The sequence below is a fragment of the Hemitrygon akajei genome, chromosome 23 (assembly GCF_048418815.1).
Source record: "Hemitrygon akajei chromosome 23, sHemAka1.3, whole genome shotgun sequence".
Classification (NCBI taxonomy): domain Eukaryota; kingdom Metazoa; phylum Chordata; class Chondrichthyes; order Myliobatiformes; family Dasyatidae; genus Hemitrygon; species Hemitrygon akajei.
The window spans coordinates 26,124,247-26,136,950 of NC_133146.1; the positions used below are offsets into that span (position 1 = coordinate 26,124,247).

The window sequence follows — 12,704 nt, forward strand, 5'->3', positions numbered from 1 at the left end:
GGCTGCCTATTGCCTTTCTCTCTCCTGACAGTCACCCAGTTCTCTGTGTCCTACACCTAAAATCTGTAAGCTGCAGCTTGTGTGATCTCTAGATCCACAGTATCCATCAGGAATGTAGCCGAGCAAATGGAGGCCGTGTCAGTGAGAGCCATGACTGAAACTCTGTAAGTTCTAATGTTGTGATAGAGATAGATGAGATGGACCAGGCATTAAGATAGCAAAATTTGGGGAGGCTGATTTCAATATGGCATGACAGGATAAAAGTGGACTGGGAGCGGCTATTGTAGTGAAGTTCATACACGACCAATGGGGGCCATTCAGAAATGAAACAGGGCTGAGGATCAATATGTTCTCATAAAGGAGAACAGTAAGGCCAAAATTCCAAAGAACCCTGAGTATCAAGAAGCATTAGTGATTAGAAAAATTAAGAAAGTATAGCTTATGACAAGCTTAGAGAAAACGGAATAGGCCTGTCAGGAGATTGAAGGTCTAAGGAGGATGTGGAGAAATCATAAGGGAATTCTCATCTATATTCACTATGAAAGAGAACGTTATAATTGGGGAATTCAAGCAGTCTAGAACAAATTACCATGAAAAAGTATGAAATTACCATGAGGAAGATGTCTTTGTGGGTTTAAAAGGATATAAATCGCCAGGGCCTGATGAGATATATCTGAGGCTGCTTTGGGAGGCATGGGAGAAGACTGCAGGGCTTGACAGAGATTTTCAAATCTTTGACCACAGAAGAGAGTAGCAGAACGACTCGAGGACAGCAAGTGTCCTTCACTAGAGAAGGGCAGCAGTGATTAGTCATGTAATTATAGGCTGGTGAGTGTAACATCGGTGAAAAGGGAAGTTATTTTAAAAAAAATCTAAGGGACAGCATAATTCTGGCCTTGGAGGGGCAGAGCTTGACTAGTGACAGATAGGATTTGTTAAAGGGAAGTCCTGTTTAGTTAATTTGGTGACTTTTTTTGATAAGCATAATGTAGTTGATGTAGTTTATATAGACTCTAGCTGGGCCTTTGACAAATACAACTTTGGAGACTGGTTCAAACATAAAAACCCATCGGATCCTGGACAACTTGGTAAACTGGATCTGAAACTGATTTAGTGAGGGTAGATATTGAGAATCTTTTCCCTTTATCAGAGATGTGATAGGAAGCAGAACAGCGATGGTTGATTTTGTAATTGGAAGCTTGAGACTAATGGCATGCCACAGGGAACACTGCAGAGGCCTGTGCTGTATATCAGAATCAGAATCAGACTTTAATTGCCAAGTACCTATGCACATACAAGGACTTTACTTCCGGCAGATGTTGTCTCTCTGCTCATAACAATAATAATGATAAATATAAATGAAAATATAGATTATACATACAGGTAGTGCAATCCAAGTAATAGTTCGCCGACAGTTAACCGGCGGTTAACTGTTCAGCAAAGTGACCGCAGTAGGGAAAAAACTTCTCCAGTGCCTATTAGTCTTAGTCTGGAGGGATCTGAAGCGCCTACCAGACGGAAGCAGATCAAACAGTCCGTGCGCAGGATGGGAGGAGTCCTTTATGATGTTCCCTGCCCTCTTCTTCAACCTGGAAGAGTACAGGTCCACAATAGAGGGCAGGGAGGCTCCAATGATGTGCTCGGCAGTCCTCACTGTGCGCTGTAGTCTGGTTCTATCCTGATTGGTGGCGGCTCCAAACCACACAATGATGGAGGTGCACAGGACAGACTCAATGACTGCAGTGTAGAACTGCAGCAGCAATTCCTGAGGCAGATCGTATTTCCTCAAGAGCCGCAGGAAATACATCCGTTGCTGGGCTTTCTTCAGGATGGAGCTGATGTTCTGCTCCCACTTCAGATCCTGAGAGATGGTGGTTCCCAGGAACCTGAAGTTCTCCACGGTGGACACAGGGCTGCTGAGGACTGTGAGGGGAGACATAGCGGGGGGATGTCTCCTGAAATCCACTATCATCTCCTTTGTCTTGAGCGTGTTCAGCTCCAGATTGTTCCGACTGCACCAGAGCGCCAGTTGGTCCACCTGCTGTCGATATGCAGACTCATCACTATTCTGGATGAGTCCGATGACGGTAGTGTCGTCTGCAAACTTCAAAAGCTTCACATAGGGGTTGGAGGAGGTGCAGTCATTGGTGTAGAGGGAGAACAGCAGTGGAGAGAGGATACACCCCTGGGGGGCGCCGGTGTTGGTGATTCGAATATCCGAGGTGACCAGTCCCATCCTTACCTGCTGACTTCTGTTGGTCAGGAAGCTGTAAATCCAATCGCAGAGGTCAGGTGGCACAGTAAGGTGAGACAATTTGGAGCAGAGGGTATGAGGGACGATGGTGTTAAACGCCGAACTGAAATCCACAAACAGCATCCGAGCATAGGTCCCAGGACGATCCAGATGTTGCAGGATATAGTGCAGTCCCAGGTTGACTGCATCGTCTACTGACCTATTTGCCCGGTAGGCAAACTGCAGGGGATCCAGCAGGCTGCTGGTGAGGGTCTTCAGGTGGTTCAACACCAAGCGTTCAAAGGATTTCATGACTACGGATGTCAGTGCGACAGGTCTGTAGTCGTTCAGTCCTGTGATGGTAAAGACCTGGATGAAAATGCAGGAGGCATTCTTACTAAGTTTGCTGATGACACAAAGATTGGTGGTGTTATTAATACTGAGCACAGTGAACTTTGGGTACAGAACAGTGTTGTTGAGATGGTAAGATGGGTAAAGAAAAGGTAAATTTAATTTAATTTTAGAAAATGTGAGGTACTGCCTATGGCTAAGATAAACAATGAATGGTAGGATCTAAGGTGTAGTGAGGAACACAGGTAATGATTGTACTAAACACAAAGAGATTCTGTAAGTTCTGGAGATCCAGACCAACAAATAAAATGAAATGCACAGCAGGTCAGGCAGCATCTATGGAGGGAAATAAACAGTTGACGTTTCAGGCCAAGACCCTTCATAGGCATACATTGATGGCAACATAGCAGGTAGTTGAGGTCATTAAGAAGCAATGTTTGCCTTCAGTAACCAGGACATGGAATGTAAGTGCAGGGAGGTTACCTACCAACTACATAAGAGATAAGTGCAGTTCTGATCAACACTATATAGGAAGGATTTCATTTCACTGGAGATTCCCTAGAACTATTCCCTGGGCTGGAGTGATTCAGCTATGAAGAGTGACTTGGAAAGGCTGGGTTTGTTTCCTTTGGAACATAGGAGGCTGATGGTGTCCTGACTGAAGTATACAAAATTATGAGGGGTTTGAGAGGGTAGATATTGAGAATCTATTCCTCTTAACAGAGGTGTTCAGAGGTGGCAGAGGAAATTTAGAGGGCATGTAAGGAAGAGTTTGTTTTCACCTAGAGGGTAGTTGGAATCTGGAACACTTTGCCTGAATGAATATAAGATGCAGGTACTCCCACAACATTTAATAAGGACTTGAATCACCATGGCATAGAAGGCTACAGGCCAAGAGCTGGAAAATGGGATCAGTATGATAGGTCAGACCACGTTTGTAGTACTATGAGCAATTTGGGCCCCATATCTAAGAAAGGATGGGCTGTCATTGCACAGGGTCTAGTGGAGATTCCAGTAATGGGTTAATATCTGGAGGGTGTATGATGGCACTGAGCCTGTGCTCACTAGAGTTTAGAAGAATGAGGGAGGACCTAATTCTGCTCCTATGTCTTAAAGTCCTATGGTTTTAAAGGCACTTGTTAGCCATCAAGCAAATGGTGAGCCAAAGGGTTTGTCATATGCTGTATGACTGTTGATCAGTGTCTCTTAAGAAATTATTCAAAGGTAGTGAAAGGAAGAATACTGTGTAGTACAGGAGTAACTATATTTGCATTACTCAAAGGGATAATATTGAGACTAAGATTACCAAAAATGGAAGGGAGCCATAGAGAATAAAGGCTGTGAGGTTATGAGGATTCAATGAGCATGGTATATTTCTACAGATGTACCGTGGAGAGTATCTGCTAGGTTGCATCACTGTCTGTATGGGGGCACCAATGCACAGTACTAGAGAAGGCTGCAGAGGGTTATAGACTCAGCCAGCACTATCCTGCCCACCATTGAACATGTTCTCAAAATGCAATACCTCAAGAAGTTGGCATTGATCCTGATGGACCTCCTGCACCCAGAACATGCCATCTTCTCATTATGAGGAGGTACGGGAGCCTGAAGATACACATTCAGAACTTTAAGAACTGTTTCTTCCTTTCTGCCATCCATGAATACTACCTCACTATTCTGTTCTCTTTCTACACTACCTATTCTTAAATATATTCTTATTGCAATAGATAGTCATTTTTATGTCTCACACTGTACTGCTGCTGCAAAGCAACAAACATAACAACATGTGTCAGTGATAGCAACCCTGAGTCTGATTCTGAAAACATGGAGAAAAGTTTGAAATTTTATGGGAATGAAAAGGAACACAGGAAGGCATAAAAGGAATAAAGGTTTGAGGTTCCTGGGCTGGTCTCGGTGTCCAGGACTGTAATTCGCAGGCGCTCTCTGTTCATATTTACCCAGGCTGATGTGGAGGACTAATCATGCTGTCACAAAGCAACTCAGTATTCTGTTCTTGCAATTCTGATTTGGGCCCGACATTTTAGGACATTTATCTAAAGTGAATAAATATGTTACAAATTATAAAATAATATTTAAAATAAGGTTAACTAAGAATACAATTAACTAATTTTAAAAAGTAAATTAATACTAAGTAATTATAACAGGATACCTTTCCATTTGCTTCCTATTCAGCAGCCTGGCAATTGCCTTTGGAAACAGTGACCCTGCACCTGTTGAAGAATCGTAGAAGTGATACCCAAGACTAGTGATGGGAGATATCAGCAAGACTGTGCTCCAGATCTGTCAGTAAATGCAGGATTTTAGGATTTGCCGTGCATGAGACTTGCTGCCATTTAAGTGCTGACTCTCTTCAGAACCACATTCAGGGATTTGCATTGACCAGGGAGTGAAAGCATGTACAATGATTAAGTTCAGTGTGTAGATTATGTTTTCCATCTTGTTGCAGCCCTGCTTCCAAATGTAGGAAAAGTGACAGAAGATGCTACAAATTGAATGATGTTACCATCCCCGAGTCCTCACCATTAATGTCCAGTAGGGCGAGGGGAGGGGGAGAAGGGAAGGTAACTATTGACTAAAAATTCCAACTGGTCTGCCACATAACTTCACTTGACTTTGTTCAAGATCTGGTGAGTATTCCGTAACCATAGAATAACACATAAATCTTTCTGCAAAGCACAAGTCAAGAGAATAATGCTGGAATTTTTCTCCATTGGACATCCCAATCCTGTTCGAATATACTCAGGGAACCTACTACGACCCAGAGATGTCAGTCTGCATCAGAACCACTTCAGTCACATTAAGCATTAATTTCCTCTGACGTTGTAGTTACAAAGTGTACCATTTACAAAATATATGGCAGTACCTGCATTTGCTATTTTGAAAGAACCTTCCATGGATAAAGACTTCAGGCACGTGACATCTCATCTCGACCTGGAAACATAATTGCTGTCTCTTCATCATTGCAGCTTCTAAATGCTGGAACTCTTTGCCAAAGCTATCATGAGAGTTCTTTCACCTGGACCGCACGGTGAAGGAAAGTGGCTCGCTGTGCGGAGGAGGTTAACTGGGTGCTGCCTAGACTGAAGAGTGTGTCTCATGAAGATAGTTTTGAGCAAGCTTGGGATTTTCTCATTTGAGCAAAGGAGGATGAGAGCTGGCCTGAGAGTGATGAACAAAAGGTAAGTGGCATCGATTGAGTGGATAGCCAGAGACTTTATTGCAGGGTAGAAATGGTTAATACAAGCAGGCAGAGTTTTAAGGTACTTGGAGGAAAATATAGAGTGGAAGTCAGAGATTAATGAGAGCATGGAACACACTGCCAGGAATGATGGTAGAGGCAGATACATTAGGAGCATTTAAGAAACTCTTGGATAGGCACATAGATGATAGAAAAATGGAGGGTTATGTAGGAGGGAAGGAGTTTGGAGCAGGTTAGAAGGTTGATGTAATATTACTGAAGGGCCTTATTGTGCTGTAACATTCTAGGTTCTATGTTTGATTACCTTTTCAGGGACAAACCAAATAGAAAATGCTGGGAATACCCTTCAGGTCAGGTAGCATCTGTGGAGAGAGAAAAGTAACATCTGAAGTCATTTAGATTTCCAGTTCCTTTGTTGCCTCTCACTTATCAAGGGAGAATAAGGGAGAATGCAGCCCACATCCTAAAATATTAATAGGTATCTGTGACTAAAAACAGAGGAGCAGTAATAAAAAACAGATTTAAAGCGTGACATACAGAGGGTAGTAACCCGTGAATATATACAATATCTAATAAGGTCCAAGTAAGGACTGACAATAGATTAGACACTGTTCAATCAACAAACGTAACTGGACTGATGTGCTGGGCAATTAAAAGAGCAGAAGTCCAAACCCTGCGTACATTCTGATTACTTTTTTTCAAAATCTTGCTCTTGTGTAATAAGTTGCGGGTTTCAAGACTGAAGAGCGTTGTTTTTCGTTGTGGGGGTGAAAGGAGAAGTGTATGGGAATCAAGAGTCCAGAATTTTGGTCACAGCACCGCATCGAGAAAGTGACGCCCTGGCTACGAGAGGAAACGGGCTGTGGTATAACTCGGCTGTGATTTCTCATGATTTCCAGGCAATTTTAATCTTCGAATCATTGTAGTGCCAAAATTAGTAATGAAGAAACTTTGTTTCCGGATTCAGAGCAACCTGCAGGAGAGCAGGAGACTGCGGCCAGTGGTTCGGATCAAACTCCGCTGTTTCATGTGGATAACTTGGGAATGATATTGGAATCAAGTGAAGAGTCCCATCCCGACACAGAAAATGCTTCATAATGTCCAACGCGCGCGCGCACACGCACACAAACACACTCACACACACCTACACCCTTGCAACCACTCCCTACAAATTCACATCCATGCCCTATAAATAACAAGAAGGGATACTACAAGATCACATCGAGGAAGACAGGAACAATGTTAGTGAGGGAAGTAAACACATTATACGGCGTACTTGGGTCGGGAGAACCTACAATGAATATTGCAGGAAGAGGGCTGAATCAGATTGAAGGGAATGAAGTGGCCGGCTGTGAGTTAACACGTGAAAATGCGTGACAGAGGCAGTATAAACCAGAGACAAGAGTGTGTGTGTGTGAGAGAGAGAGAGAGAAGAGAGAGAGAGAGAGAGAGGGGGGGGGGAAGAGAGAGAGAGAGAGAGAGAGAGAGAGAGAGAGAGAGAGAGAGAGAGAGAGAGAGAGAGAGAGAGAGAGAGAGAGAGAGAGAGAGAGAGAGAGAGAGAGAGAGAGAGAGAATTGTTTGGAAAGGACAATCCACATTGTCCCATTTTTTCCTTACTTACACTGCTTGTATAACCAAATGAGAAATTTGGGTGTACAATTGTTCCCTTAAAAACAATTGTTTCCGGAACATGAGATTCTCTGGCAAGTTGTTAATGCTGACTCAATCGTATGTGTTCCCTGTCTAAAACTTATCGCGCGGGACAGTTCGGAAGCAGACTGTGAAGAGAGCAGCGCCGCCCGGCTCGCAACGGCACTGTCACGCTACCCTTAAAGCATTTTATATATTGGTGATTGGAGAGATACGCGAAAGTAGAAACAGAAGTAATCGCCCTGCAAAAATCCCTATGCAATGAAAACTGTGGAAAAATTTTGAAATCGAAATTGCTCAAAGCGAAAAAGCTTCACAGATGCCACCACCTCCGCAATCCCAAACCAATGTTTATAAATCAAGGGGAGCGAGGGGACAGTGTGGAATGAATCGACTGAAATAAAAATTATCACTATCCTGAGATATAGATGCACATAAATTAATTTCGCTTTTTGTCTTTAAATAATTTCTGGTCAGCTATCCGAGCGGCGGTTGTACGGAGCCGCACTGTGGTCTCCCATTCCTTCCACTGGTCAGCTTCACTGTGTTGTGTCTCACAGTCGCTAGTGTGGCTTTTGAGTTTCCGTGACTTATTTTCCGGAATCTCACGCCAAATATGGGGAAAAGGAGGGACGGAGGCGTTCTCTAGCCCGCCCCGTCTCCCGCCGGATCCTCTCGCCATACATGGACAGCCAAATGCAACCGGAATCCCTCTCTTAACTCTTGGAAATGCTCGGCCGCGCAGAAGTATTCAGTTAGCAATAGCGCATCGCCAACCCAGGAATGGGGAGAGGGGAAGGAGGGAGTGGGATTTGTCCCTTCCGCTCTTGGCCCGAGTGCTGGCCGGGCCCATGGGACTGTTCCCTACCCGGCGCCGAGGGGAGGGGCAGCGCTGGCGTCTTGCACACCCGCGCTAGCGCGTCGCAGCCCTTTTCCTCTCTCATCCATATATGGTCTCTTACGTCACGGGGCATTCGCTGGGTCGGGATAAATAGTAAATGAAGCTCGAGAGAGGGAGGCTGAAGCAGAGAGAAAGAGTGTGAGAGAAGTGGCAGAGATTAGCAGCAGTTTTAAGGGAGCTAAACATTTAATAAGCGGCAGGGGAAAGAGCCCTGCCTCTTAGGCTTTCCGAATCAGGGCAACCCCACACTGACATAGCCCGGCTTCACCACTGACACTAACGATAACTGGAGGCAGGAGGAGAGGAAGAAAGAGAGAGAAAAGTTTTCATTTTGATCCGAATTCCGGCCAAAACAAACGATGACAGCGAAAACGGTGGAGAAAATCCCGCTGCCGCTCGGAAATCTCTTCCACCAGCTGCCCGAAAGCATGTTCCCCGTGGAGGAGATCAGTTCGATGCCCGCGTCCGTCACTATCTTCCCTAACCCGGAAATGGCACAGTATGAGCAGATGGCCTCAGGTAAGCAACTTGGCACCGTGCACCTATTCGGTATGCGCGACTTGTAGGGAGGGCGGCCGCTGCTGGTAACCCCCCGCGCATCTTCATTTGTTTGATGCAACAGTTTGTGTAGTAGCGCAGAGGCTACCGGACTTTCCATCTCATTCATTCATTTCGCGGGCGCTAGAAATCATTAACCAGGAAAATCGCGTGAACCCGACGTGAAAATAGAATGTGCCGTAATGTTATTTTTTTTAAGTTAAATATCTTGGAATGTGGGGTTGTTTGGTGAGCTGTTTAGTCTGGCATCCAGTTTGTTGTGTTTGGTGGGTCCTGTTTACTTGTTGAAGGGGTTGTGTCTCAGGTGCGCCCTGTCAGTCCCACCTCCGCTTGTAGTTACTTCTCCAAACCTACGTGAAACTCTGCGTTGCATCCTTCAGGCGCCAACGATTGTCTTTTACTTTTCAGATGGAATAATCAACGTGGACATGGCCAGCGACAAAAGAGCGATCGATTTACCTTATCCCAGCAGCTACCACCTACCCTCTGCACACAGAACACAGACTGTTGGCTACACAGGCAAATTTTCCATCGAGTCTCAGTGCGCCAGTCCCAACTGGAATCCTGAAGGTATCATCGTGAGCGCCGGGGTCCTCGGAATCCCCGCATCGTCCTCCTCTTCATCGTCGTCCTCCTCCTCCACGGCTTCTCCAAACCCGCTCTCCAGTCCCCTCAGCTGCACGATGGCGCAGAGTCAGAACGAGATGGAGCATATGTACTCGCCGCCACCTCCTTACACCTGCGGGGAGATATATCAGGACCCGACTTCTTTCTACAGCACCTCCACTAGCAGCCTCGGGTACCCTCCTCCCCCTTCCTACCCTTCTCCAAAACCGATGGTAGACAGCACTTTATTCCCCATCCTGCCGGACTATAGCAGCATCTTCCAGCCCCAGCACCCGCACCGGGACCTGCACCCGGGGACCGAGCGCAAGCCTTTCTCCTGCCCCGTGGAACCCGGCAGAATGGCACCGCCTCTGACTCCGCTTTCCACCATCAGAAACTTCACCCTGGGCAACCCGGCAGGGGAGGGCTCCCGGCTGCCCAGCGCATACGGCGGACAGAACCTACCTCTCCGGCCCATCAGGCTCAGGAAATACCCAAACCGCCCCAGCAAGACCCCGGTGCACGAGAGACCTTACCCGTGTCCGGCCGAGGGCTGCGACCGGAGGTTCTCTCGCTCCGACGAACTCACCCGGCACATTCGGATCCACACGGGGCACAAACCTTTCCAGTGCCGCATCTGCATGAGGAACTTCAGCCGGAGCGACCACCTCACCACCCACATCCGCACCCACACCGGCGAGAAACCCTTCTCCTGCGACTTCTGCGGCAGGAAGTTCGCCAGGAGCGACGAGAGGAAGAGGCACACCAAGATCCACCTGAGGCAGAAGGAGAAGAAGCTGGCCAGCGAGAGGGCGGCCAGTTCCTCTGTGGGACCTCTCTGCAGTGGCAGCAGTCCTTTGCCTCTCTGTCCGCCCAGAACAGTCTAAACTGGAAACACAACCCGCTAAGAAATGACACTACTGTACCCGAAGGCAAAGCACCTAAGGGCGTAGACAGAGTATTTATGGCAGATTGCACCCGAATTTCTGACAGTTCCTTGACATACTGTTTGCTACTTCCTCCAGCTTCGTCTCCAAGAACATGAGAACGCCCCTCTCCCCTGAAGACCTTTTGGGGAAAGCACATTGACTTTTTTTTTCTTTATCTCGGCTTTTCTTTGTATTATTTTGCAGCACACGTTTTCTGGTTTCCCACAACGGCTAAGGTAGTCAGGACACTGCACATGCCGTATTAACGATCGGTGCCACCTGCCAGTCCCTCACCGTAGTTCGGCGGGGCACACACAGCCTTCCCTCCAAAGCCACTTAAACATGCAACCGGCGTGAGGTGGCTTGAAAACGACCTTGGAGGGAAGGGACTTGAGGCGGAGAAGGTGTTGTCGCGGGGAACTTGTGTGCAAGATAGGAAAGGGATGTTTTGTGGAAAAGGCAGCGAATGTTTTCTGAGGAAATTAGCTTCGGCACTTTTTTTTATTGGTCACTAATATTTTCAACAACAAAAAAAAAGCTAAGCATGATAAGCAATGTAAAAGCTCTCTAATCGGATAAGCATAACCAGGAACAAGCTTCCTTTTGCTGAACCCTTAAGTTTAGTACAGCAAACAATTCATATTTTAATTCTTTCCTAGTGGTGTGACCGACGCCCAAAGGAAAAAGGGGGTTAGAGAATTCAAACCGGATCAGAGAATACTGAGAGACAACTTTATCCCGTGTTAGTTTAAATCGCAAGTGGATGTTTTGTACTTTCGCATTTGAACTCTGCATGCTGAGATTTTTTGGTGCCTTGTTTATTGTGGACGATTCTATATGTCTGCATGTAAATATCCGGCCTTAAAGACTGACCATGGCAATCGTGAAATCGCCAATAACCTTCACAAGCTGGCGAAACGGTTCAATTCCTGCCAATTAATATGGAATTTTTTAGAAAATATTTTTGTACGTGTTTTGTGCTAATATTTCCAAGTGTTTCATATTTTGTAGCAAAGCTCTGGTTGTAAAGAGTGTGAATAATTCTTATGTTGCTGATGCTGACCTGTCAATTGTTTAATGTATTGGTGTAAAACCACTAACTGGGTGAAAATTGAACTAATTGCTCCCGTCAAACTTTACTGTTTTATGGTTATATTGATGTAAATATAATTTTACAAAATATGTATATTGTGTGTGTGTGTGGGTTTTCATAAACTGCATTCGAAATGAATCACTTATATGCCATTCGGATTTTTCTGATCTGAAATGTACTGTCTAAAGACAATGAAGCGGGGTCAATAATAACTTACAAAAAAGAATTGGGTTAATGAAAAAGAACAAATTTCACGAAATGCGTCAGTGATATTAAACCTAATTCTGTTTCTGAAGAGGGGTAAAGAGAGAAGCAATGGATCTAAGTGGTTAGTACAGATACGACTGACCCAATACTTCTCTCTATTGAGAATCATTCCATAATTCTGACCTTTTATCCAGAACTCCCCAGTCCCCTCAGTACTACAATGAAATGTCAGCCTGTACTGTGGATCCCAGATCAGGCAGGGATCTTGCATTCACGGGGTTGTGTGATCCAGAGGCAATTGTGCGCCAATGAGCCAAGCCAACAGCAGCAACAACCGATTATGTACCTTCCATTTGGTGTCTAATAAGTCGCCGAGGCGCCCTAGTCTTCAGCAGCCACTAGCTTCCAGAAACGTGGCGAATATGCAGGCTGATAGATGTGTATTCCGTTATGTGCAGATAATAGGGTCGCTCTGGAATGTGCTTACCCCACGTAACTCACTTAGAAGCTTAACTGAAAAAAGTAAGAAATGGGGCATACTTGGGGAAGTTTCTTTTTAACATGTCACGAAAGATTGTTTAGTCAGATAGTTCTGAATTGCTTTCGAACAGTCCGTTTCCATAACAGGGCTAAAAACTGGGTCTTTAGGACGCGCAGCCTTGGCACCAGCCAACCAAAACATCTCCCGCCGTTCTGATTTTGTTTGACAATCTGCACTGGACAAAGTAATTAGAAGCCTTCTGCTCTCCAGATCAATTGACTTAATATCTGGATTCTCCTTCAAATTGTTTTATCCACCTGCTACGATCGCCAGTCGAAAGTAACTCACATTTCGGCTTTGTGGAGCAAAATGATTTCCTTTTATCCCCCATGTGGTAAAATAATAACTGGACGAGTCGCTTTAAGACGTTGGAGCTGAATTAGCTCTAGATCAAAATAAATCACCCACTGGCCCA

General features: G+C 45.4%; 1 protein-coding gene and 1 long non-coding RNA gene across 2 annotated transcripts; one reads left to right on the forward strand and one right to left on the reverse strand.

Annotated features, from left to right (window-relative positions):
- Positions 1-2,285: 2,285 nt before the first annotated feature.
- LOC140715069 (uncharacterized) lies at positions 2,286-4,888 on the reverse strand. The gene is made up of 3 exons (XR_012096053.1): positions 4,755-4,888; positions 4,543-4,638; positions 2,286-2,602 (listed from the first exon to the last, which is right to left on the reverse strand). It is a non-coding gene; the product is annotated as an uncharacterized lncRNA (long non-coding RNA).
- A 3,300-nt stretch (positions 4,889-8,188) lies between these two features.
- egr2b (early growth response 2b) lies at positions 8,189-11,630 on the forward strand. Its single transcript, XM_073027236.1, has 2 exons — positions 8,189-8,874; positions 9,322-11,630. Exons 1-2 carry the CDS (start codon positions 8,715-8,717, stop codon positions 10,404-10,406), a joined length of 1,245 nt encoding a protein of 414 aa, XP_072883337.1. The 5' UTR covers positions 8,189-8,714; the 3' UTR covers positions 10,407-11,630.
- Positions 11,631-12,704: the final 1,074 nt, after the last annotated feature.